The sequence below is a fragment of the Rhipicephalus sanguineus genome, chromosome 10 (genome assembly GCF_013339695.2).
Source record: "Rhipicephalus sanguineus isolate Rsan-2018 chromosome 10, BIME_Rsan_1.4, whole genome shotgun sequence".
Taxonomy (NCBI): domain Eukaryota; kingdom Metazoa; phylum Arthropoda; class Arachnida; order Ixodida; family Ixodidae; genus Rhipicephalus; species Rhipicephalus sanguineus.
The window spans coordinates 18,425,526-18,453,235 of NC_051185.1; the positions used below are offsets into that span (position 1 = coordinate 18,425,526).

The window sequence follows — 27,710 nt, forward strand, 5'->3', positions numbered from 1 at the left end:
ATGACGTGGCCGCTGAGTATTTACACGCGGAGCCGCCTTCAGAGCAACGTCAAATGATTTCGCACGGTCATATTAAGTAACCGTCGTTTTTTTTTTCGATATTGTTTGTGCTCCCTTTGGTAAAAATAAAGTAAGTACAAATAACGATACAAAAATGGTTCTTCGGCTGGCGCGTTGGCCTGTACACCTCCGTCCAGGTGTGCTATACACATGGCCGAATAGTTCCAGTGACCACGACGCTACAAGTTGCGACGTCGGTCACTCGTCGTCCTGGCCGGACGATGTTGACGCCCGGGCGATCGCTCGTAGTCGAGCCAGTTCTTCAGGGGAAAAAGCTCCCGACTCGCCGGACGAACGAGCCGAGCGGCCCCCGGGAGGGCTGCCGCCGCTGGCCGCCCCGCTCACCGACGACCGCGTCGAGGCCCGGCGGTGATCGTACGGCCCGCCGACGGAAGGCCTGGAAGAGGCGAAGAACAGTCTTCGCGGAGGAAGTCCGGGACCGATCACGGAGGGACGCGAGGCGGATAGCTCCGGATGGAGTCCGCCTGAAGGTCCGACTCCGCTGGGACGTCGAGGAAGACCTTCGTACGACGAGACACTTTCCAGGCTGACGGATCTCCGAGGATCTGCTAGACTGGAAGAAATGCTCATGGACCGTCGCGCGTCCGACAAGTCCGGAGGAACGCTGATGGAAGGCCGACCCAGAAGGAAGTTCTCTCCGCTCACGGAACGGCGCGGTTGAGGTCCTCCTTCGGGCTGCGAGTCGGCGCCTGGACCGCTGACGGACATCCTGGACTGCATCTTGCGCATCACGGCGATGGACTTTCTCCGAAAGTCTTTGACGACCCTCCTGACCTGTTCGGCCGCTTGCTTCTCGAGGTCGGGATCGGACTCGGACACGGGCTCGAGCAGCGTCACCTTGATGCTAGGTCTTCGCAGAATATCGCTGTAGCCCAACACGGGCGGACCGTGGATGGTACTCCTCCTGCGCGCGTACGCCGACATCTTGGGTCTGTCCTCGGCGTCCGGCTGCGGCGTCGGTGCGCTGATGGTGATGTGACCCTTGGCCTTACGCTTGGCGCGACCGCCTTCCAGGTGCGTCGCTCCCGGAGACACGGTCGCGCTGACTTCGTGCGTTTCCGGAGCTGGCGGTGGGACGCCTATAGGCGGCGCCACCGGAGGAGCAACCGGTTCCAGCCGGATCAGCGGCGCTGCCGTCGTTAGCGATTGTTCTCGTTCCGCAGCGTCCGGCGGAAGCTCGGAGCGTTCCTTCGGCTCCGACTCCGTGGTTTCCGTGGCCAAACCGGCGGACGCGTTCAACCTGCGTAGTTTACGCAGCACCTCCATTCGCTTCAGCTCGTTGGGAGTGTGGCCTGTCGCCACCGACATGCGACGGATGGCGGCCTCTCGGAAGGGGCGCGTTTCCTTCATCACGTCCCCTTCTGACACCGCGTCCTCGGGCAGTGCGACTCGGACGGTGCCGGCTTTAACCGGTTTGCGCTGGTACGCAGCCGCACCGACAACCGTTTTCCCCGTGCTAATAGTCGGGCTGCCAAGAGGGCTCGCCTGGCAGGTAAAGGAGAGAGAGGCTCGTATTAGCCTACGGTGTACCACAGACAAGTTCATTACGCAGTTTTAGAATAGGGTACGCAGAGAAAGCGTTCGTTGGGTACGATACGCCATTTTCGTCACTTAACACGGGTACCCAAGGGGATAGCGTATGACGCATGCGCAGTGGCGACAAAAGCTAACGCGAAGCTTTGCGTACACTGTTCTAGAACTCATGTTGTCTACAGAGGAACGGAAAAGTTGACTCTAATACGGGTTCTGGTGTTTAATAACTGACAGTTTTAGTGTGGAGGAATGGACCGAGCACAGGGAAAGACACCGAGAGAAAGCGATATATAAATGCGACTTTCACCTTGCCCTCTAGCTGAAATTTCGCTCGCTCGCTCGCTCGCTCCCTCCCTACCTCACTCACTCACTCACTCACTCACTCACTCACTCACTCACTCACTCACTCACTCACTCACTCACTCACTCACTCACTCACTCACTCACTCACTCACTCACTCACTCACTCACTCACTCACTCACTCACTCACTCACTCACTCACTCACTCACTCACTCACTCACTCACTCACTCTCACTCACTCACTCACTCACTCACTCACTCACTCACTCACTCACTCACTCACTCACTCACTCACTCACTCACTCACTCACTCACTCACTCTCACTCACTCACTCACTCACTCACTCACTCACTCACTCACTCACTCACTCACTCACTCACTCACTCACTCACTCACTCACTCACTCACTCACTCACTCACTCACTAAGCCGATATTAGTTGCAAAGAAAGTGTTCAGCGATAAAGTACGATCGTTTGGCAGGGCTTCGACAGGTAATGTGGATTACGCTGCTGTCAAACCTCACATCTGCATTATAGAAGTTGAGAACACGTTTGCTTTGAAATATGTTACCATAAGATCATTCTTCGACACAAGTCACGTATGATACAGATACAGAGGAGTGACGAAATCAAGGTAACACACTCTGAATGTACGACACATTCTGTATAGCACAACAAGCTCTGCATACTCAGGCTGTTGAAGTAGACGACGGTCTTCAAATGATTCCACAGAAATCCCGTGTTCGACTTTAGCTGATCATTGCTTAGGTTAGTTAAGGTTAGATGTTTGGTTACGTCAGAGGTTAGGTTATGTTGCGTTTAGGTTAAGTAGGTCAGATTACGTTGGTTTAGGTTAGGTGTGCTTTCTGCGAGTACGCAGTTTTCTGAACGTTTGGGGAAGGAAACATTTTTCTTTTTGTTAGCGTGAAACTGTACGCCGCACCTTGGTGAGGACGGTCAGAGGAGGCGACATCATCGGAGGTTTGATGCCGCCGCGCTTTCCGATGAACGCCAGGTATCCCTCGAAAAGTTCCGGGTTGTCGGGTCCCCATATCAGCTTGGGCCGACAAACAGCACCGAATTCCTGTGCCATTCGGAGAAAGCTAACAGATTAATCGCGTGGTTTCTACAGCTTATTAAAAAATAGTCAATAGAGATTTTACGTATACCACTGTCTATTAATAAAGACTACAAGGCCAATAGCAACAGTGCATCTAAAAACGAAGTTGAAGGATTCATTAAGAAGGTGTCACGTGGTTTATTCACGTACAAACGTGAAGGAACGACGAGGAACGTCGAGGAACGTCGAGGGTCCAAAATCCAAGCAAGCGCAAGCTCGGGTCGCGTGGCTACCACTCACGATGTGGCTTGCTTTCTTGGCTGCTTCGTCGTCGTCTGTATTGTTCACTACATTTGCCCTCGGTGAATAGCGTAGCCATCCTGGCGACCTAAGGCGTTGTCAGTATGGCGGGATCATAATAGGGCTTGAGGCGACTCACGTGGACGATTTCCCTACCACGACGACGTAAGTCTTGGGACGGTGTCAAAGGCTCGACCTCATAATTTACTGGGGACGTACGAGTGAGAATGCGGTAGGGCCCGTGATATCGGGCCAGTAATTTCGACGAAAGGCCAGGAGTGTTCGGGGGGATCCAAAGCCAAACCAGGGCACCTGTCGTGAAAGTAGGGAGAGGTCGGTCGGTGTCGTGCCTTAGCTTCTGACGGCCTTGGTCCTCGGTTGTCAGCGAACGGGCCAATCGTCGGCAATCTTCGGCGTATCTGGCAACGTCAGAAATTGCAGTGTACTCAGATGAGTCAGGCGTGTAGGGAAGCATAGTGTCAAGCGTGCATGATGGATCGCGTCCGTACAAGAGAAAGAAAGGCGAAAAACCTGTGGTCGCATGCGTAGCGGTGTTGTACGCGTACGTGACAAACGGAAGGACGGTGTCCCAATTGGTCTGGTCTGATGCGGTGTACATTGTCAGCATATCGCCGAGGGTGCGATTAAATCGTTCAGTGAGGCCATTCGTTTGCAGGTGATATGCGGTCGTCATGCGATGAATGATGTTGCACTGAGCGAGCAATGCTTGAATAGCGTCAGACAGAAAAACACGCCCTCTGTCGCTCAAGAGTTCACGGGGAGCACCATGGCGAAGGACAAAGTTGCGTAAGATGAAAAACGCAACTTCTCTTGCTGTTGCTGTGGGCAGGGCTGCAGTTTCCGCGTAACGTGTGAGGTGGTCTACGCCGACAATTATCCACCTATTTCCAGAAGAAGTCGAGGGAAGCGGTCCGTATAAGTCGATACCGACGCGATCAAATGGACGCGCCGGACAAGGCAGAGGCTGAAGTGTACCGGCTGGGCATTCAGGTGGAGCTTTACGGCGCTGACAAGCAGTACAAGCACGTACGTACTTGCGCACAAAAGTATACATGCCGCGCCAGTAGTATCGCTGGCGCAGGCGGTTGTAGGTCTTGAGAGCGCCGGCGTGAGCACTTTGCGGGTCGTTGTGAAAAGCAGTACAGATTTCCGTGCGCATGTGTCGTGGTATCACTAGCAGCCACCTCCGACCATCAGACGCGCAATTCCGAGGAGGTCGTCTCGAATAGTGAAATGCGTGGCTTGACGACGGATAGTTCTTGAGGCCGGACGTGCTAATGGGTCAGTCAGAAAGTCGAGAAGATGGGAAATCCACGCATCCTTGCGTTGCTCCAACGGCATGTCTGCGAAGTCAATTGGCGTCAAGACAGCTGAAGGAGCTGACGACGAAGCTGTGTCAGCCGGTAGCGGCGAGCGTCCGAATGTTTGCGGCCGGATCGGTACACAACACGAATGTCGTATTCCTGTAGGCGAAGCGCCCAACGACCGAGGCGTCCCGACGGATCCTTCAGCGATGACAGCCAACATAGGGCATGGTGGTCCGTCACTACTTCGAAAGGGCGGCCATAAAGGTACGGGCGGAACTTGGCCAAAGCCCAGATAATGGCGAGGCACTCTTTCTCTGTGACGGAATAATTACACTCGGCTTTCTTGAGGGTTCGACTCGCGTAAGCAACGACGTATTCTTCATATCCTTGTTTTCGTTGAGCCAGTACTGCGCCAAGACCGACCCCGCTGGCGTCGGTATGGATCTCCGTAGGCGCATTAGGATCAAAGTGACGAAGTATCGGAGGCGACGTTAATAAGCGCCGTAGCGTCATAAAAGACTCGTCACACTCCTGTGACCAAGCAGACAGGCCGTTGGAGGCTGTCAGTAGATTGGTAAGAGGCGCGATAATAGAAGCGAAGTCGCGCACAAATCGACGGAAATACGAGCACAGCCCAATAAAACTTCGAAGCGTCTTCATAGAGTTAGGCTTCGGATATTCGGCCACGGCGCGGAGTTTCGCGGGGTCCGGAAGAACGCCTTCCTTGCAGACGACGTGGCCTAGTATTGTGAGCTGGCGCGCCGCAAAATGGCACTTCTTGATGTTAAGTTGAAGGCCAGCAGAGGTGAGACACGTGAGAATTGCACGAAGGCGAGTAAGGTGAGTCGGAAAATCGCGAGAAAAAACGACAATGTCGTCAAGGTAGCAGAGGCAGGTTTTCCACTTGTAGCCGCGAAGGATGTTGTCCATCATCCGTTCGAAGGTAGCTGGGGCGTTGCAGAGTCCGAACGGCATGACGTTAATTCATACAGCCCGTCAGGAGTGACGAATGCAGCCTTCGATCGGTCAGGGTCGGCCATCGGAACTTGCCAATAACCCGAGCGTAAATCCAACGACGAGAAATATTCTGCTCCTTGCAAGCAATCGAGAGCATCGTCGATGCGTGGCAACGGGTATACATCCTTCCGAGTTATCTTATTGAGGCGGCGGTAGTCGACACAGAATCTAATTGATCCATCCTTTTTGCGCACAAGCACAACAGGGGACGACCAGGGGCTCTGGGATGGCTGGATGACACCGCGCTTGAGCATATCGTCGACTTGTTCGTTGATAATACGCCGCTCTTCCGCTGAAACTCGATATGGTCGTTGGCGTAAGGGAGCATTACCACCGGTGTCAATGTGGTGCGTGATGCTCGTTGTACACCCCAATGATGGTTGAGCGCAATCAAAGGAAGAGCGGAACTCTCGAAGAAGGGCTAAGAGTTCGCGTCGATGTGTCGGCGATAGATCAGCGGAAACGGAAGGGTGGAAAATGTCTGGAGCGGAAGAAGTGACAACAGGTGGTGTTATGGCATTCAGCTGGAGGTCGGGTTGGTTTTCAGCAAACTCCAGAGAACGCAGCAGGTCAACGTCTTGTATGTTGCCCAAACATTCCCCGCGAAGTAATGTAACTGAGGATGTCAGTGAGTTCGCAACCAGCATAATTGTAGCACCCGATTCAACGGCGAGTACGGCAAACGGTAGTCGCAAGCCGCGGCGGCGGAGAAATACCTCGGACGGGACGAACAGAACAGTTCCGTCTGGAGCGGCGCTACAGGTCAGGGCTACCAGGGTGGACGTTTTCGGGGCTATATCTGTGTCCGCAGCAACGACAAGTCTGTAAGCGTCGGGAAGGGGATCCACCGAAAGAGCTGTTTGCAGCGGCGTAAGGGCGACTTCTGCACGGGAGCAGTCTATCAGGGCACGATGACGCGAAAGAAAGTCCCAGCCGAGAATAACGTCGTGGGAGCATGACGCTAGCACGAAAAACTCGATGACGTACAGTTCACCTTGAATAGTGACACGCGCGGTGCACACAGCAGAAGGTGCTATGTACTGTGAGCTGGCCGTGCGGAGCATTAGTCCCGAGAGCGACGTGGTCACCTTTTTTAACTTGCGGCATAGGTTCTCGCAGATTACGGAAACGGCGGCTCCTGTGTCAATAAGCGCCTGTGCGGCGGTCCCTTCAACATTGACGTCGATAACGTTTTGCGGCGAAAAAGATGGAGGCCTTGAGCAGTTCGACTCGCATGCAGCTCTTGCCTCCGGAACTGCAGCGATCAGTTTCCCTCTTCCGTAGTAGGTCGGCGACGCATTGGTGACAGGGAGCGTCGTCGAGGGGATGGTGATCGGTGGTTGGCGTAGGATCGTTGATCGTCAAGTGTGTACCTTGGTGGCGCCCTTGACGACGACGCAACAGGCCTGCCCACGGCGTCAAATGGAGGACATTGGCGACAGTAGCGGGCGACGTGTCCAGCGATACCACAGGCGAAGCAGATGGGCCTATTGTCTGTCGTTCTCCACGCGTCTGAGCGGCGGTAAAATTGAGTCGAAGGTCACGCGAAGGTATGCGACGCGGCGTTCACGGTCGTCGGCAAGGGATGGGGTGCCATGGCAGGTCGAGAATATGGCGTAGGCTGCTGCGGGCGAGCAGCGACGGCGGCGTAGGTAAGCGGTGCAGTGACGGGTGCTTGTTGGAGAATCGGTGGGAGGGCCTCCGCAACTTCGGTTCGAATGGCGTGTTGTAGGTCCGGAGCCAAAGCCTGCGCAGGCTCGTGCGTGAGCGGCAGTAATGATAGCTGGCGCGCTACCTCCTCGCGGATGAAGTCCTTGATCGTGGACAAAAGCGGCTGCTGATCGGCAGGACGGGCAGCTAGCTGCAAGCTTGAGAGCGTGTCGGGCGTCGTGAGGGCTTGACGGGCGATCGCGCGCTGTCTACGCAACTCGTCGAAGCTCTGACAGAGTGAGACGAGTGGCGCGATCGTGGTAGGGTTTCTCGCGAGCAGCATCTGAAAGGCGCCGTCCCCGATGCCCTTCAGGATGTGCCTGATTTTGTCCTCCTCGCTCATGGCGGAGTTCACGCGGTTACACAGATTCAGGACATCCTCGATGTAGCCCGTGTAGTTCTCGCCCGGTTGCTGCGCACGTTGGCGCAAGCGCTGCTCGGCGTGAAGCTTGCGAACCGTAGGTCGCCCAAACACGTCTGTAACAGCAGTCTTGAAAGCTGCCCAAGTTGGAATTTCAGCCTCGTGGTTGTGATACCACAGCTGCGCGATGTCCGCGAGATAAAACGTGACGTAGCCAAGCTTCACTTGGTCGTCCCATTTGTTACTGGCGCCGACTCTTTCGTACCTCAACAACCAATCTTCCACGTCCGATTCACCTGAGCCGGAGAAGATGGGCGGATCTCGCTGGGGATACACGGCGCCGCAGGTGACGTGGACAGCCGAAGGTCCAGCCAGAGGAGGGGTCTCGTTGGCCATGTTGGTGTCACGGACAGGGGGGAGCTTGCGAGAGCGAAGTTCCAGGTTCGTACGGAGAATCCACGTACCTCCACCAAATGTCACGTGGTTTATTCACGTACAAACGTGAAGGAACGACGAGGAACGTCGAGGGTCCAAAATCCAAGCAAGCGCAAGCTCGGGTCGTGTGGCTACCACTCACGATGTGGCTTGCTTTCTTGGCTGCTTCGTCGTCGTCTGTATTGTTCACTACAAAGGCATTAACAGCGCATAGATGATAAGGGTTCAACTTAAATTGAGGACGACGCAGCGAACGATGGAAAGGAAAATGATAGGTGTAAAATTAAGGGACAAGAAGAGAGCAGAGTGGGTCAGGGAAGAAACGGGTGTTAATTAAGGATAACTTGGCCGAAATCAAGAAGAAGAAATGGACATGGGCAGGGCATGTAGTACGTAGGCAAGATAACCGCTGGTCATTAAGGGTAACAGACTGGATTCCAAGAGCAGGCAAACGCGCGAGGGGGAGACAGAAAGTTAGGTGGGCAGATGAGATTAGGAAGTTTGCGGGTATAACGTGGCAGCAGCATGCACAGGACCGGGTCGATTTGAGGAACATGGGAGAGGCCCTTGCCCTGCAGTGGGCGTAGTCAGGCTGATGATGATTGTGATGATGATGATGATGAGACGATAAGGAAAAGAGACGAGAGAAGTAGGGGCAAAGAGCATATATACATGACGAGGGAAAGGGAACGAAACAGGTAAAAAAAATGTGGGCACCAAACCTACAATCACACTTGCCCCAAAGTCCGGCAAGGTATTCAATTTCTTGACTCGATAAAGCAATAGAGGCTGCGCTAACACACGTGTCATCCAGCTTATTTATCAATTGCGCTTCGATAATTTTCGCGCGTTAACTTATTGCATATTGGGTGCTCGCCTACTTCAAAAAATTATGATTTATGGCGTAGTGGGCACCTTGCAAGTGTACTCGTAGTTGCCCCAAGAGAGTTTACAACGGGCTTTAGAAATCCCGCTCCTCTAGCTTTCGCTGTGACTGTGCTGCGTGTTCCACGCAGGCCTGGCTCTTTTTTAAATTCTTAGCGAACCTTTGCCACTTTGAGCGTTTCTATCTATCTATCTATCTATCTATCTATCTATCTATCTATCTATCTATCTATCTATCTATCTATCTATCTATCTATCTATCTATCTATCTATCTATCTATCTATCTATCTATCTATCTATCTATCTATCTATCTATCTATCTATCTATCTATCTATCTATCTATCTATCCGCGTACGTCTGGGTGCTCTCGTGATCGCCTCGTTAACTTAGAGTAGACCAAAATGGGCATGGGAGGGTAAGAGGATTTGACGAATATGAATGCCCGGTCATGACATGAATAACGTGAAAATCCTGTCGCGTACGTCGTCAAACCCTTTCATCCAGGCACGTGTGGCACATAGGTACCCGCTTACCACGGTGTATGCGCCGCAGGTGTCTGACAGTTTTATCTACCCAGGAACGGCGAGAACAGACATTGGTAGTTTAAATGCGAGAGCGTTAAGGAAAACCGACATCGGCAGCGTTGACCCGACGAATGGAAAGAATACAAATTAGGATCCCAGCAGGAATTGAACCTAAGCATTCTGCGTGGCAATCAGGAATTCTACCACAGAGCCACGCCAGGTCTATAAACTGGTTTGGAAAAACAGCCCATGCAGTCGTAATGTCGGTGCAACGTCAATTGTGGTTGTGGTGCTGGCTATGTAATTTTACCAGAAAGCAATAAACACTGCACATGTACTCCTACGATATAGGCGTCATATCAGATTAACATGTGTGGTTCCAATGTTGGCTCCACTTTTATAGCAGTATAAATATTACATTTGTATTCCTATGATTCAGCAAGCTATATTGAAGCATTGCTCGACCCCGGACGAATACATTAATGAAATTTCCGCATGATATTCACATCATTGCGCCATAAAGAGCACTTAGTTTCGATAGCACTGACAAATGTACTCTAACGTGAGGGCTGACGTTACTTCGCACCACAAGTTACCCTTTAAACGGCAGTGTTGTCGACGTGCATGGTAAGCCCACGATGTGCACACAGCTACTACACTTACAAAGGCACGTCGATCCACCTCGTAACATTAGGTCAAAGCCATAAAATACAGCATAGAAGTACTCGCCGACTGCTTCGCATGAAACCGATTCACACAACGCGTGGGATCTGCCGAATTTTTTTTTAAAGCGCGTAGCGCTTCAAAGGCCCGACTTGTCAACCATCCAGTGTCTCATGTCGCATGGTCACGCTCAAAATCAAGTGGTCTATACAGGCCTTGAACAGGGCTAGCAATGCTCAAAACCTGATTAAAATAAACGAACAATGTCTCAAGTAATACAATGAACAGAAATAACCAAGAAGTAACCGCAGTACCTAACTCAAAAACGCTAAGAACGCTTCGGAAACACGTGGCTGACACCCGCGCGTCACCTCCTCGCCAGCCGCGTTTGCTCCTCCCACTGGCGCTTCTCGGGCGCCGTTGTTACGAACTCCTGCGAGGGATCATTCAATAGACAGAAAAAACGCAACGGGAATCACTGGGTGCCCGTGCTACGCCCTTCCTTAGGATTCACAATAGTGGAGCTGCATTTAGCGCAGGATTTAGAACTACAGCAATCGCTACACAAGAACATCACACAGTTATAGTTTAGCGTTAGCGTGATAGCGGGGGTTAAGGGAGTAGCGTTACCATGCCGCAAACGTTGGATGGGGACACCGCGTTTTAGTTTAGCGGGATAGCGTTTAAGTGCCCAAGCTGGGACGGTGGCGTCATCTAGCAGACGGTGGATGCGTTAAAAAAAGTGAACAGATAAAAAAAGTGAGAATGCTCGCCTGTATCCCAGCACGCAGCAATATTACTGCTTTTTTTAGTAACAATAAAGGTAAATAAATATGAACCACGCGCAAAAAGCGAAAATGTTTATGTTGCAGATTTGTTTACACCGATCTCCTAGTTAGGCATAGGGACGTTAGAAATGGGAAGCGATCTCAAGAACTACGCTAAGTTATCCGTAATACTCGGGCGTCGAAGCTACCTGAAGACAAGCGAAGCCATTCTATACGCGGTCGCTTGCTGCGAAAGAAGTGAATCCGTCCGCATCAACGCTAAATTCAGTTCGAAGCGGGCGTCCAAAACCGCCGCCATGTTTTACGCACACTACGTTCACCACGCAAAGACGGTAACGCCAAATCTGAAAAATAGCGTGCGTATGGTAAACCATACGGGTCGTTTAGCGTACTGCGCATGCGCATTTCGATCCCGCTATTCCGCTAAGCCCGCTAAACTATAACTGTCTATTAGCGCTGGATTTGAACTACATTTAGCGCTGTATGTGAACGGCATTAGTGCTAAGTAATGTTGCTTACGAAGTGCGCCTGGTAGAGCTCGGCGTACGCGAAGAGCGGTATCTGCAGCAGCCCAAAGGCGGAGACGCACCAGCCCATCATCTTGGCGCCCAGCGGGTACCTGTAGCTCTCGAAGTATAAGTCCCGCTGCCGGCCGAACAGTGAGAACAGCATCGCGAACTGCAACGCGCGACAGAGTGCGGCACCCGGGTTATTGCACAGTCGCCAACCGAATCACGGCTGCTCGATGGAAGCGCCTAGTGTGGACCACGCGAGCGCCTGGCGAAATTTCCGTCAGTGTAGACCTTTTAGCGGAGAGAAGGATCAGCTCCTTTCTAGGCTATTGCACGGGAGTACAAAAGCTGGCGTCACAGCCTAGGTAGTGCATTTTTGGAGGGCAACGCATATTAACAGCAGCCCAGAGAGGACTATGACGGCGCCCAGGGAACCTTCGTTGACAAGCGCCTGCTGTCGAGAGCACTGCTCTGGCGATTGCGCGGCCACAGCTATGCTCTAGACAGCAGACGGCTCGCCACTAGACGGCGCAGACGGCAATTTCGCCACGCGCTCGCGTGGTCCTTATTATTTTGTGTCCGACTGTACGTATGCATAAAGATTTAGTGCGAGAAAGCCAGCGGAGACTGGACACGAACGCTGTCGTTCTCTGAAATCCATGCATTAGCCGTCAGGTAAAACACGACAAACGGGTGACACCTAGCGCCGGAACGTGAAAGAATCTGGCTTGAAGCGACCGTACATAGACCATACATGCCTAAGTTCTTACATACAAGGCATATGTATGTATGTATGTATGTATGTATGTATGTATGTACGTACGTATGTATGTATGTATGTATGTATGTATGTATGTATGTATGTATGTATGTATGTATGTATGTATGTATGTATGTATGTATGTATGTATGTACGGTCACTTCGAGTCAGGGTTCTTCACGTTCCGGATATATAAATGTTTCCCGTTTGTTCTCTTTTACCTCATGGGTAATGTACGTATTTCAGCGAACGTGATTCAGGAATAGAGTGGATGGTCACGTACTCCGAGAACGCAGGGTGCGAACACGCGCAGGCAGAGATTAATGTAGCAGCACTGGCGACGGCCCGTCGCGAACTCGAAGTCTAATCCCAGCCTCGTCACTCCTGTAACACACATACGAAAACGAAAAAAAAAATCACAATTTCACCGCAACGGCGAAGCAATGAATGCGATAGCAACAAATAGTAATGTTACTAAGGCTGGCGGCTAACTCTTTTAGATCCGGTTTCACGTAACTCTACAAAACGCTGGTTTAAAGGGGCCCTGCAACACCTTTCTTTGTTATATTGGAATAGTCCCATTATTGACGTATGACTCTTCACGAGCCATATGCCGCAAAAATTTTTCGAATCCGTCAAGTCTAAGTGGTGTTACCAAATTATAGAGATCACGTTCCGCAGCCTTCTCTCTCAACTCAACGCAGCGAGCGCGCGGAAAGCTGCGCGCGGCGTGAGGGGAGGGAAGGAGGGCGGAGGTGCGAGGAGGCGACGTCAGCGCCGGCGGCATTTTTTTTTTCATTTTTTTCTCTCTGGCGTCTCGGCGCAACCACGTGGTCTGTGCCGCCACTTCCGTTCGGCTTGCGTCGTTCTCGTCGAGCGGAGTCGATCGCGCTGTGTATCGCGCGTGCTTGAAAACTGCGCGTCGGTTTGGTAATGTTGGGTGTGCACCTCGAACGCCGTAGTGTTTTCATCGCTCTGCCAACCATGGAAGCAAACGTGCGCGCTCGTTTGGAACGAATGACAGCTGAGATCAGTTTCGGCCCATACTCCGATACACCGCCTCGTAAGACGGCACTGGCAGACGACCCCGAAGCGCCGCCATTACCGGACGCCAGCATTGTTATCGGAGACACGCTGCGCCCGTGCCTCGGTCGGTCGTGAGAACGTGCCGACGATGCAGTTCTCAGCTGACGAGGCAACACTCGAACGGCTGCCACTCTCAACGGCAACCGGCGATGGTCAAAAGCACAGAAATATTCACGTTTTCGGCACTGCGCATGGCGAAGAAAACGGAACCACGCAACTACGAGCAGACGAGCTGTCGGTGAGACCGGAGGTGCTAATATTAATGTTTGTTCGGTGTTTTTAACGCGATAACATAACATAAACATACATATTATCTACTTATTGAACTCAAAATTAACAACGAAAGTAATAATGAGGGTGTTATCGTGATTATAACATCAGCCAATGGTGGAACTGCCGACAATCGCGTCATATTTTGCGGACTAATACATCATTTGTCGAGAGAAGAGGGAGCGATTTTCAGCTGACTTTGAGAATTTATTGTAAATTCCAGGCCGTGCGCATCGCTATAGTATTTGGCTCGCGTGTTCTCGGGAGCCTCGACTACCGATCGGCAGCGCTTTTTGAGCATGCTCGAAAAGTGTTGCAGGGCCCCTTTAAGAGAATACGGCCGCTCCGGGGAGAGAAGCGGTTTTTGCAGTTTCTTCGCGTTTAGAACGCAGCACGTAGATATACGAGCCGTCTGCTGATGCCTGTCGAGATAGCGCGAGCGCCAGCGATCGCGACCACGCCCTTATAATCAGTTCGCAGTTGCTGTTCGAGCGAACCCCCTCCCCCCGCCCTACTCCCACCCGCGTCCATTCACGCTCCTTCAAGACGGGCGGAAGTTTCCACACTGCTTAAGCAGTATTCGACGGCAGGCCTCGCACGCAGGATGATGTTAGCGTGCGCCCTCCGAGCGACGGAGATGGGCCGGCTCGTTTGATCTCTGCTTCAGCCGCGTTCGTCGCCCCCGCTCGCACGCTTTTACCCGCGGGCAGAGCTTACAATGCGCGGGGCGATATTATCGATTTGGACTTTATACGGGACATGACGGCGACGGGTTAAACCCATCGAGAGTGTCCAATGACATAATTGCTATCACAGTAAAAAATTAATGCTGCAGAAACTTCAATGCAGTTGTCTAACTCCACTTGCTCACCTCCTTCGTCTTTGATACCGTATATGCGTGCAAAGTTCGGGTTTCGAGTCCCTGTATGCATCGGTGGTCGAGGGTTCGATAACCTAGGCACTTTGAAGGTTTGTGGCCGCCGCTGCGCCCCCCCCCCCTTTCTCCCGATCCCGTCCCACTCAGAATTTTGGGTCAGAACGCTGTGCAATGATGGTGTGATAGGTGGGCGCCAACACCCACCTGTTCGCATGCCTATGATTTCAATAGGTGTTAAATCATGGGAAGAATTCAAGTAGGCGGCCCATGAATGCGATGCTCACCGTAAAATACGACAACGACGCAGATTTCGGCGAATGCGATCATTGGTACCAGCATGCCACACACGTACGTGTCGAGAAGGAAAGCCATGTAGATGCCGTTCTGCCGAAGAGAGAGGAAAAAATCGAGGACAAGAATTATGTTATTGACGAGGTACCGTCGTCAGTCGGTGCATTCTTTGGAATTTGACTATTCATACAATAATTGCAACACTGGCAAGCATTTCAAAGCAGTTCCGTCCATGTGATTCGAGTTGTCGATCAGTTCACCATCGCACTGCCAATCGAAATCATCCTGGTTACCTTACCTAGTAGAGTGAACGTCTCGAAAAGGCGTTGGTCCCGTGTTCGATCCCCGGACAACGACCAATGCCTCGTAAACCAAGGAGTTTTCTTTCGAGAAGTCCGTAAGGGCTTCCTTCTAGCTTTGCGCTACAAAAGCGTGGTTCTCAATTTTATCTTTCACTAGCAAACGTTGCATGCTATCCAAATTAGCCATAATTAGCGAACACTAGCCGACATTAGGCATAGTTTAGCCAGCAGTAAACGACGTTAGTCTTCATTTTACCAGCATTATCAAACACTTGCCTGTAGTGTATAAAGTTGCCTGTTTCGGGAACTGCAGTGGCGTACTTTCTTTCTGCACCAGCTGACATCGAAGACCAAAGTAAAGATGGGAACCAAGGGATGGAAACACAATATGCGATAACAGTTGTATAGACAGGACATTAAGTGCCTCAGACAGGCTGAGCATTTCGATAGGAGGACCTATCTTTGTCAAAGGCGCCTTGTCATCATTGGCCTACTAGTTTTAAACGGGTTTAGTCGATGACATCACGTCCAGTGATGTGGCTATTGGTGCTTGCCATCTGTAATTACTTGCTGCGGCAACTGTGCTGCCCTGCTTACCTTCTACGGGAATACGCCATTTTCATATAATATACTACCATGCATTCCTACAGTAAGGCGTTAAGTTATGGTCGGTCGCAGTTTTTTGACGGTTCGGCGTTGCGAACCGGTTCGCTCGAAACCGGTTGCGAACCGTTATGGATTTTTATTTTTCCGAACCCGAGCTGAAACGGAACGAAATCGTATCGCGTTGATACTGAACCGGAACAAGCCCAGCATTTTCAATTCGACACCATACGTATTAGCTAAGAATGTTTGGTTCGCGGTTGTTTTTAATCAACGCTGTATTGTTCGGCTGCGTTGCCATAGCTTTGCTTGCACACCGGGAGCGCTAAAACCTACCGCGCTCTCTGAGGTGGCGATCGCGTCTTGGGCTGATACTTTTCCGTGTAGCTCAATTCAGTTGTCCTTCCTTCACGAATTTTTGTGTTTGTCGTGCCTAAATAGTACTGATCGGTTCTCACCTGCATCGCCAGCGGCATGGAGGCGAAGAACCCGACTAGGCTACAGGCGAACGCCGTCCGTGGTCTTCGGGTGCGCACGCAGGTAAACCCGTCGCCGAGCGGCGTCAGCACCGACTCCACCACGAGACACTGCGCGCGAAATCGAAACTATAGCGACGCCTATGGTGGCTGTTCATGCTTATACTCATTGCGGTGGGTACTAAGAGGACGAAAAATGTCGTTCTTGTGTAGCGATTGGTGTATAGTTCTAAATCCTGCGCTAATTAATGCAGCTCAACTACTGTGATACCTGATGGAAGTGCGTAGCCCGCGTGCACCTAGCGATTCCCGTTGCACTGTTAGTCTCTGTCTACGAATGATCTCTCGCAGGAGTTCGCAACACCGGCGCTGGAGAAGCACCGGTGGAAGGAGCAATCGCGCGCTGGGCGAGGTGGTGGCGCCCTCTATTGCGCGGCGTGGGTGTCAGCCGGATTTTTCTGAAGCATTTTTAGCGATTTTAAGTTAATTATTGCGATTACTAATTGGTTATTTCTATTAACTATATTATTTTAGACCTTGTTCGTTTATTTTAACCGGTTTTGAGCATTGCCAGCCTTGCCTAGTAACTGACCTGTTGATTTCCAGCGTGACCATGCGACATGAGACACCGGATGCACGACAAGCCGGGCTCCTAAAGTGCTACGCACTTAAAACTAGCATCTAGCGCGACAAGTAACCGTGAGCAACGTTTATACTTAATGCGATAAAGTCGCGTCGAGTGGCTCAGCAGTTTAGCCTCGTATGCAGGTAAACCGGTCAGTGAGCGGCGTCAGCACCGAATCCATCCATAAGGCACAGCCCGTGAATAGACACTGTCTACGTCTATACTAGAACTAGACGTGAATCTACATTTTACTAGAACTTGGAGCGCACGACAACGTCCAGTAGAATGTACTATTAGAAGCAAGGCAAGAGGAAAGTAGAAGGAGGGCAGAATCGAATTCACGCTCACGTTGGAATCGAGCGCGATTATTACGAAGGCGCTGAAGAAGCCGGCGCTCCACACGCATGCGTAGTCCACCTCGGCCACGGCCTCGGTGAAGGAGAGGAAGAAGAGGCTCAACCCTGCGTAAATAAAGGAAAAATAAGATGACAATTTTTTATGATAGAACGAGTAAGCGCGACTCGACAGGGACGTAGAAAGAAAACACCATCTCCCGCTAAAGGGGACCATGAGGCGATGCGAAGCAGCGTTTCGGCCACGGTTTCGGCATGTCGAGCCCGCGTTTCAGAGGGGGAGGGGAGAAGAGAGCGGAAGTGGAGAGGGGGAAATGAGAAAGGGAAGTGGAGAGGGGAAAGGTGGAGGGGAGGTGTGGGGAGAGGGTTTGCGCATGCGCAGTAAGGGTAGTCACGCCGCACACCACCACCACCGGATTGAACTCCGCCATAAGATGCTTCGCATCTAACAGACAAGGACACAGCGCGCTTCAACAGTTTTTCAATTTCATTAAAAAAACACCGTTAGGAATTTTGTGTTGAACATCGGCCGTCATGAGCTATTTGAATACTAGTGAATAGAAGGCCTCACCGAAGCATTTTAGTTCGGAACCATCCCCTGTACATTAATAGTTTGTAATTTTGTTATTGCCCAAGTGAAAATCTGATTCTGAGAAAATTAGTTGCTTCAAGTAAGTGTATGTGGCAGAACGTGTAAGCAGTCACCTTCAAAATTCACATTATCAAATACGGGACAGAGGTAAGAGCAGGACAAGGCACTTCACGTGTTCATGCGATTCGCACTGACCGTGGCGCGCGAGTTCCTCGATGGGCGTGCCCAGGCGCTCTGATTGGCTGCCCAACACCGAGAAGACCACGGCGCCGCTCATCAGGCCTAGCAGCACTTCGGCCAGGGCCACGCCCGCAACTACCCTGAAAAGAGAGCGCCTAATACAGACGGAAACCTAACCAAACTTACATTTTCTTAATAAAAATTGGGGGACCCTTAAACTCCGCCTTTAACAGTTGAACACAATAGCGATATCCGCTCACACGCGCGCGCGCACGCACACACGCACACGCACACACACACACACACACACACACACACACACACACACACACACACACACACACACACACACACACACACACACACACACACACACACACACACACACACACACACACACACACACACACACACACACACAAACAAACACGCGCGCGCGCGCGACATAATTATATTATGGTAAATGTTTCTGCCCTCTTCAACCTTTACACGTCACGTGCCCGTCTCTCTCGGAAACGGTGGGAAAACAGCGCCGCACCATCCCAACGCCCCAAGAGATCGTGCGACCACACCGCGTGCCCGTCTCTCTCGGAAGCGGCGGCAGCAAGAGTCAAACGCGATAGCGTAATCGTGCCTAAACGGTGCCGCAAGGAAAGCCAAAGTGCGGACGCCCTCCGGCTCCTATCTATTTGCACCTACATCGAATTTTCGCGCACGGACAACGCCGATTTTTAGCTCACAACAAGAGACGCCAACACCGACACTGGAATATCTGCGAAACGAGCTCTTTAACACTATCGCTTTAAAATGCACCCAACAGAATACCCTGCGCGCTGCCCATGGTGCTCTGAGAAACCAACACTGATGCCCACTACGTGGACATGCCGGGCCATCCCCGGCCTGCCCCCCGTTGACCAAGCGAGTGTGGAGCTGTGGGAGGAGTTGCTGGCCAGCGATAGCATTGGAGATAAGATCAGTTTGATCGACAGGACACGCAGGGCGGCAACGGCCTGCGGCGCCCTGGACTGAGGGCAGCCAGCACCGTTAGATGGGACTTGCGGAACAAGCTGGCTCCGCACCACAAACCCCTTTCTGTGAATAAATGTTTTTTTTATTTATTTACCATATTTGTTCACAGCGATCATGTGTCATAGCTTGCTGTGGGCTTTGATCCTCCGCTAGGCGAAATGTTGCGAGCGCCTGTCGTCAACATAGCATGACGGTAGTATAATATTCATAAACAATCATAATTCCCACGGCGTAGCTCAACAGGACAGCGACTAAGAAGAAGACATATACACAGTGTTTACTTGCAACTCTTAAGGCTAATGTCGTAGATGCCTCATAAAACGCGAAAATTGACCTTCGGCGTTGGTGTCCCGCGGCGTCGGCGTCAACACGAGTGATGCAAAAAGGCGCATCATCACGTGATGACGTCACCATATGACGTCACAGATAGCAAAACATTTTGCCGTCATTATGACGTCATATGACGTGACACCACATGATGAATCGTAACCAACTAGCCCGGCAATGTGCCCTGGCACATAATCACCGATCGAGGAACGGAAGGGGCGGTGGGTATCGCAGCTATCCCACCTATCGGTGGGCACGTGCTGAAATGTTCCACAGACTCTGATAAGTAATTCAGAGGAATAGCAAGAGTTTTGGAATAATGTGGTTGAGGAACAAGAGGAGCACATATAAAAATGTATGTTCGTTACGAAACATGGCAGCATCTCGAATTGACAACAGTAAGTAGAGGGAGACAAAAGAAAAAAAAGAGAGAGAAACAGTATTCCGAAACAACTAAAACTTTTATCAGCATTCTAGAGGATAAAGAGTCTAAAGCCAGGCTGGTGCCATGTGGTGTTCGAGAAATGGCCAGGTGTAGACTTCCAGCATTGTAAATATCTAATGCTTTCTGCAGACATTCTATATAGACCCTTGTTGTGCCAGAGCACCTGAACAATGGGGAAGCGAATAAACACCTGCACTTCGCGGCCAGCGCACAAGCCCATAGCGGACAAGCCAACGGGGATGAACAGGCCTACACCTGCGATGGAAAGGTGGCTCGCATCACAACGGACTGGTGCCTTATTTAAGACCAGGCTGGTCCGTTGTTAAAGGCCAACTCCGGCGATTTTTTCACCATGTCAAGGTAATGGTGCTTTTACGTTCCTGGGACACTCTTATCACGCGCCCGATAGCAGAAATGCTCAGCAAATTCGAAAATAATTTGTAATAAGCAAAAAGACGCAATACCGAAACCGAAACCCAACCGAGTGTACTGTCTACGTATGACGTAGTAGTTGTTACGAACCGGAAGTCGTGCAAGGCATGCCGGTCACGCCGGCGCGGAGTATGAAAACTGTGACAGCCGGGACGAGCAGGCGCACAGTGGAGAGGTGTGCACGCCGCGCATCAGCTTTAATGTCTGCAACTGACAGTGCCGCGTCTTATAATGACAGTTAGCGGTGCCCACGGCTGCGTCACTTCCGTCGCCATAACAATATTGACGTCACAGACGCAATGTTGCCAATAATTGTGGGAAACCGGGAGGCCATTTGCAGACAATCTTTAAAATTCATTTACAAACAATCTGCGCGTGTCTCAAGCCTGTAATTTGGCATAAATGACGGAAACCTTCAAAGGAACATACCCAGCGAATTTCATTGAGATCCATCGACCTCGACAAATCGCCGGAGTTGGCCTTTAAAGGGGTGGTGCCATCAAATTTCGAGGCTATAACAAGCCTGTTATGGGTTTCCTCTGTATGCAAGGACATTCCACACGAAAGGTCGAACACAGCAAACGTTTAGAATATATTTTAATTCGCTGCCAAAGTGTACCTAAATGCCCATTCTCCCGATCGAAACCCATCGCTAGCGCGCCAACACTGACGTAGACCTGTAGGATAGGCAACGAAAGTTGTAGTGACGTCACACCAAATCTACTGCATTAACGTGAGTGACCTCCGGACCTCCGCCACTTCCGCAACGTACGTACCGGCTGTAGTGAACTAGAATACATTCTAGTTCACTATAGTACCGGCAAAGCATCGGTTGCTACATTACTCGCCGAGTTTCGATCGCTTCCTGGCTATGTGCGTCACAGCCTTGTGTGGTCACGTGACCACGCCTCCTACACTTCTACGTCACTGCCCAACCTCGGCGCCCAGAAACCGAAACCGAAAGTTGTCCACATCAAAAGGCGATATTAAATTATTCAGCGAGAATATATGAATCTTGGTGCGTGCATCATGCTTCCTGAAGCTATAGGAAACACCTACAGCAAAGAACGCGCAAGCCACAAATTTGGCGGCACCACCCCTTTAAAAGAGACGCCCCAGCCGACTTGGTCTAGCTGGCAGGCTCTGTACTGCTACAACCTGCTATAAACGTTGTTACCGTTTTGTAAAAGTTTGCCTCCTTGTCCTGATCCTCAGCGGTAGTCCGAGCTTGACGGCTACATCGGCTCGCCAGCCTCCCGGCTTTTATCGACACGCAAACCCCATTTCATAACAGTGGTGGCAGCGGTGGGATACGACGACCCAGTATCTCGGGCTGCGCACCCGAGGGCCCACCCTAATTCATAACACACTACAGACCCGGGGCCTCGTGCTCATTCACAATGCATTCCCGAAATGCACCAAGGCACTCACGTGTAGGTTCCGCTGGAGAAGTGGTTGAAGCTGCCCAAGTTGATGATGACGCCGGTGGAGACTCCGCCGCTCAGGAGGCTGTGCTGTACCGCCTCGTACCACACCTGCACGCGGTCGAGTGAGTCGAGAGACTTGGTGGAGGGTATCCACCGTTCGTCCTCCATAGAGTTCGTTTGTGTGTTCCCTTTGAGTGGAAAGTAACTACAGTGTCCCCCTTAACCCGAAAATCTCGTGCAAGCCCTCGGAACAAGCGCATACACACCTTGATGTTGAGTAGCTTGCTCCACTCCGGCTTGAGCATGTAGCGAATGCCGAGTTCGGCCCCGGGCAACCGCACGAGTCCGCGGCACAGGAGAACCGACAGCAGTGCGTACGACACGAGTGACGTCATGCACACAACCTGCGCAGCCGCAGAACCAGACGTCGCGCAATAGGCAACCATTGCAACGGTTTGCATTGCAATGAAACGATTGCATGTCGCACGAAAACGCAAATAGGTGACAAATTAGATTGTGCACGGTGCGGGATGTTGTTGATCTATGGATGTGTTCCAACGGTTACCGACCATATAGACGGCCAAATAGACAGCTAAGAGCCATCTTAAGATTTTAAAATTCTGTCGAAGCCGTTGAAGAAAGGCAGCAGTTTGCAAACACAAGCATGGAAGTCAACAAAGATGCAGGCTACTCTGTAGTCCAAACAAGGTGCCAGCTGAGTCGTACCATAGCTGACATCTACTAGAAATTTTGCTGTGCGCAAGGCAACGCCTTTGCAGGGCTGGGTTCAAAGAGCAACAAAGCGGAACAAACAGCCCAGAAACAAGGCGTGCTAAAGACGACAGGAAAAAAAAACAACGTTGTGTCGTTAGTCCTTACTACACGGCCGCACAGCGCGAATTGACCGAGGTCACAGGAGAGGGCACCAACACAGCGCCTGTGCCATGTCCTCTCCTCTGTCCACGTTCAATTTACATTAACCACGTCGATAATGAATCACCAACTCGCCCAGGACACCACTCTATCAAGTCCTCACCACGTCCCTTCGTTGCGCTTGTTATGTTAACAAGGTTGGAACCTTATGTTCCAACAGGCGTGCACAGTTCAGCACTATCCAAAGAGCCAAGGCACAGCGGACTATAGCGCCACAAATGTGTGATATTTCGATATCACAATCGACTGCGACTATTTTAGCGGCGGAGCTGTTTAAACTTTTCGTTAGGTCGTGCGGTGCGGACAGAAAACTGCACCCAGCTATGACGTCACTGAGCGATTCCAAGATAAGCTTAGCCAAGCCTACGCCTGGCTATGACGTCACCTCTCGAAGCCAAATTAAGCTTAGTAAAGACTAGCTCAGCCTGGTTGGGCGAAGTTAAGCACAGTTGAGCCCATTACGCCAAGGTTAATTAAGTCAAGTCTACTTAAGACTAATTAAGATTTACGAAATCTAATTAAGACCAATTAAGGCTAAGTCTAATTAAGGTACTTCTAGGAAGTTATGCGCAATTAATCTAATGTTAACTGAGGCTAACTGAGGCAAAATTAATTAAACTTAATTAGGCCTAATGATACTAAGCCTAACATATATACCTACACAGAAATAAAGATATAAAGAAAGAGAGAGAGAAAGCACAACATAGCCATGTATAGCATAACAGCAAGGGGGTAGGAAAGCGAAGTGAGGTTAAGGATGAGAGAAAGAAGGATGAAAACGCCACTAGCTTTCCTGTCTTTGCACCAGTAGAGCGTAGCTGCCCCATTTTTGCAAGGCACGTTAGAGAACACCAGTGACTTTGCATGCACCGGTGGTTGGGCGCACCTTCCTGGAGAACCGTATGTTCCCGGAGGCGCTCAAGTAGAGGAGGACCCAGCAGATGCCGATGCAGGCGAGCGTGTCGATGCGGAAGTTGCCAGCAACGTCCACGCCCTCGCTCAGGCCCAGGATGCGATGGCTGCGAGCAGCGTACACACACGCACAAGACGTGACATCTATGCAGCAACCGACACGCACGATAATAAAATAATTGGGCAATCAGACATTTCTCTATGCCACGTTCGATCTGAATGCCATTTATGTATGCCGTGTTTTAAACAATGCTGGCAAGTACCATATTTTCTCGCGCATAACCCGCATGCTCAACAACGAATCGCGAGAAATTTGTAAAAGTGATCACCGCTCGCCGCGAAGCTAGCTTCTTTGTATAGCTATGAAGCGCTGCCGTGAAGCCACCTTTGCGAACCGAAATTTACGTTTTTTGTTCTGACTTTATTTCCAAATAAAAAAAATTGTGCGGGTTATACGTGAGAAATACTGTGTATACGGGAGTTGCACCAACATCAAATGGAATTCGTCTACATTCAAAGGCGTGCGCGGTGTTTTCTATGCTACCTCTCGAGTTTTGAGCCTCGCGCGAACAGCCGATATTGCGGCGGCTATCGCGTTTTCGGTTTCGCTATAAAACGAATAAATACCACTGAAATGACGGGTTACGAACGAAAGTTCGTCTTCAGTTCGCTATAACTGATAATTCGTACATCAAAGTTCGTTATAAAGAGTTGCAACTGCACTCACAAGTAGAACTGCTCGGCGGCCGTGTCGGTGCCGTACTGGCATCCGCCGGTCATGTTGGTGTACACGCCTTCGGGCACGTAGAAGACCATGTCTCCGTACGCCACTTCGCGTCCCTTGGTCACGTTGGCGTGAGCGTAGTGGTCGTACAGCCACCGCGTCACGTCCTTGCAAGGCACCTGCGTTTTTTTTTTTCGCTCGACTCCCTGTCATGCGGCATTCCTTGTCATGCATCTTAAACTATCCCTTAATGGCTCTGCTCTGCGCTGTCCGGCACCGAGTAATAATAATAATAATAATAATAATAATAATAATAATAATAATAATAATAATAATAATAATAATAATAATAATAATAATAATAATAATAATAATAATAATAAACAGACCGAATTCTACCAGAAAAATAGCGCATTCGTAAATTAATGCGGTCGGATAGTCCTTGAGACCATAATATTACTTCACTAAAACGAGGTTCCAAACGCGCATTCTGAAGGAAATTTCAAGGGGAATTACAGTTACTTCGTTATATCGAATACTTCGTTATAACGATGCTTGACCGTCACTCTAAACTGACCGTGCCATCTATAGTGTGTCTTCTTTAAATTGGTTTCTTTGGTCGCTACCACTTCAAAGAAGTGGGCTGTGGAAGTGCGCACGGATATACGACGGCCAAAAATTTTTTAAACACTTTATTGAACAATGTTTTGATCTAGGTTGGCGTTCTATTTTTTAGTGGCACGAGCAACGAGTGACGCTCTCGTCTCTCTTCCAAACGCTTCCGGTCGAGCACTCACTTCCAGTTTTCCGATTATTCATAAAATTTGTTTCAAAAGTCAAACTGGTGCGACATCGATGGTTCTGGTTAGTGTTAAAAGTTATGTTGGATACATATAATACAGGAGCGCAAGTTTAATTCAGATAATGGCTAATTGACTCTCAGGACAATTAATGAAAATATAATGGAATGAGTTCACTGAAAGAGCAGGCGGTTTGCTTACGAGCAGCTGGCATCGTTTGGGCACCTGGCGGAGCAGATCTCAGCCACGCGCTTCTTTCTACCTGGCTTCCGAGCTACTCTTCGGCAAGCGCCGACGTGCGAGTGTCACTACCAGACACCTAAAGGACTGACCACATGTACGCGTTGCAGCGCGTCAGAGCGTGGCGTGTAGACTCGGCGCCGCGCCCTCTCCCTATGCAGGGAGAGGGCACGCGGCTACACGAAGCTGCGCCGTGCCTATAAACCACGCGCTGACGCGCTGCAACGCGTACATGTGGTCAGGCCTTTAAGTCAAGGATTAGCGTCGCTTCCGGAGTTTTTATCACCGAAAATGGAATTACGACTACGAAAATCTTATCTTTCTGTAGTCATGTTTATTGCCGCTACAAGCCTTTAATTATTACTGTTGACCTCAATATTAAAGCGAACGGCACCCTGTATGCAAGTGGGGCCGTACGTGGCCGCGCGGAGACGAAACAGCTCACCATTCCGGGCTGGCGCACGAAGCAGGCGGCGTCGGCGCCCCACTTCTCGTCGCACGTGGCCCACGGCAGCCGGTCGCCCAGCGAATTCCACACGAACAGCATGGCGTGCGCCGTGAAGCACACGAAGTACACGCTGATGAGCACGCTCACGTAGCACATGCACACGCCGATACCTGCATGCGTGAACAGCATATGTGGCCGGTGTACAAGAGACAGGCCCCTAAAGGGTGACGCGTTAGGCCCAACGACGGTATCTCGACTGTTGAAACGATGTCCGTCGATCTCAACGTTACTAGACTAATAGACAACGTTACTAAAACCTAATCTAGTGATGTTGCGTCGATCTGGCATCGTCTAACAGCTGAGCTGTTTAAGGTTGACCTTGGTCCGCCGGTGTTGGCAAAAGTTCGTCGAGCGATGACGTCACTGTGCGTCGCCTAGCAACGCGTTGGAGGAATGAAAGGAGGAGGAGAGGAGAACAGAAGTGGAGGGGAGGAGGAGAATAAGTAAGTGAAACAAAATAAAATCTAACGGGGTTTTTGGAAGTAATGCCGGCCGAGGATGGTGCATTACAAGAACTTTACTTCCCATATTTGCCACTGGGGAAGCCGGGGACCAAAGGCAGGCCGTTGCGAGAAGCACGCCACCGCACGACCAACGAGTGGGGGGGACGCTGCAGTGATAGTAACCCCCCCCCTTCGCCCCTCCCTAGTGGGCAACCCTGTGCACGTGTACCTTTACCGATGGGCGCGCATCGCCAGACGCCGACAGAGCCCAGGCTCGAGAACTGTCCCAGGAAGAGCTCCATGAAGAACACCGGCTTGGCCACGGTCAGCGACACCACCACGTACGAGACGAGGAAGGCGGCTGCGCATGTGTGTTTACATTGAACATCTTCAGGAACATAAACATACCGAAGGTACCGCAGCGGCACCTAGCTTATCATTTATGACACGTCATTGATCTTTGTATACATGCATGCCATGGCATGCAGACTCTAATGTATACTAGTTGGTTCGAGAAATGACGACAGCATCGTAGATAGATAGATAGATAGATAGATAGATAGATAGATAGATAGATAGATAGATAGATAGATAGATAGATAGATAGATAGATAGATAGATAGATAGATAGATAGATAGATAGATAGATAGATAGATAGATAGATAGATAGATAGATAGATAGATACTGTTCAGTGGCATTGGTTTTTGGTTCATCAAGAATCGCTTCACATTTAATCTTCACAGGGTATACTGCCTATTATAAACGAGAAAGTACGGCCGATGTTGCTCTCGCACCTCCACCGTTCGCCCTGACGAGCGACGGCATTCTCCAGAAGCTTCCAAGTCCCATGGACAGTCCGAGGCAGGAGAGAAACAGTTCGCACTGGTTTCCCCAAGTGGCGCGGGCCTCTCCGGGCAGCTCGGGCTCCTCCTCCTCCGAGCTGCTCTCGTCCTCACTCTCAACCTCGTCATCACCACCGGCTTTACCGTCCGGTACACGAACTGGCAAGGTACTGGTCATGGCCGGAACTTCCGTGCTGCTTACGATATAACGACAGAGAACACACGAATGGCTGAAATGGCGTGTTGGTTGCGTTGCATGTTAAAGCGCCTCTGAGCCACCTCCGATAATTACCTCTACTCCCCAACAGTTTAGTCTCCGTAGGAAAAAAAAGACGAAAAAAAAAACCGCGTGGGCAAAAACCACGTGGCCTGCAGCATGGATACAGCTCATTATTCCTTTCAGTAAAGAAAACTACAAAACAAGCATCAAAACCGCATGATGGATGATAAGGCGCCTGTAACAGGCGGCATGGCGCCAATACCCATACAAAATATAAACTAAAGCGCAGGTTTGCGACAGCACGTGACGTGACGTCACTACGTATTACATACATATAAAAGGGCCCGCCTAGTAAGGCATTGCATTTCTGTTGTGGCGGGGCTATATGGGAAGGCCACGTATAGCGAGGACTCCTGAAGAGCAACATGCATACGAGGAGCGGCGTCGAGATCAGAGACGACAACGTGAACAACGGCGTCGTGCACGTGCCACGGTTGAACATCGTGTCC

General features: G+C 50.8%; 1 protein-coding gene across 1 annotated transcript; it reads right to left on the reverse strand.

Annotated features, from left to right (window-relative positions):
- Window positions 1-258: 258 nt before the first annotated feature.
- Window positions 259-27,162, reverse strand: LOC119372381 (sodium- and chloride-dependent glycine transporter 1-like). The gene is made up of 15 exons (XM_037642853.2): window positions 26,934-27,162; window positions 26,367-26,498; window positions 25,632-25,804; window positions 24,150-24,325; window positions 23,397-23,529; window positions 21,844-21,981; window positions 21,582-21,685; window positions 17,933-18,057; window positions 17,141-17,253; window positions 16,150-16,278; window positions 14,780-14,879; window positions 12,546-12,646; window positions 11,510-11,668; window positions 2,861-3,001; window positions 259-1,566 (listed from the first exon to the last, which is right to left on the reverse strand). The coding sequence occupies exons 1-15, from the start codon at window positions 27,157-27,159 to the stop codon at window positions 259-261; spliced, it is 3,258 nt and encodes a 1,085-aa protein (XP_037498781.2). The 5' UTR covers window positions 27,160-27,162.
- Window positions 27,163-27,710: the final 548 nt, after the last annotated feature.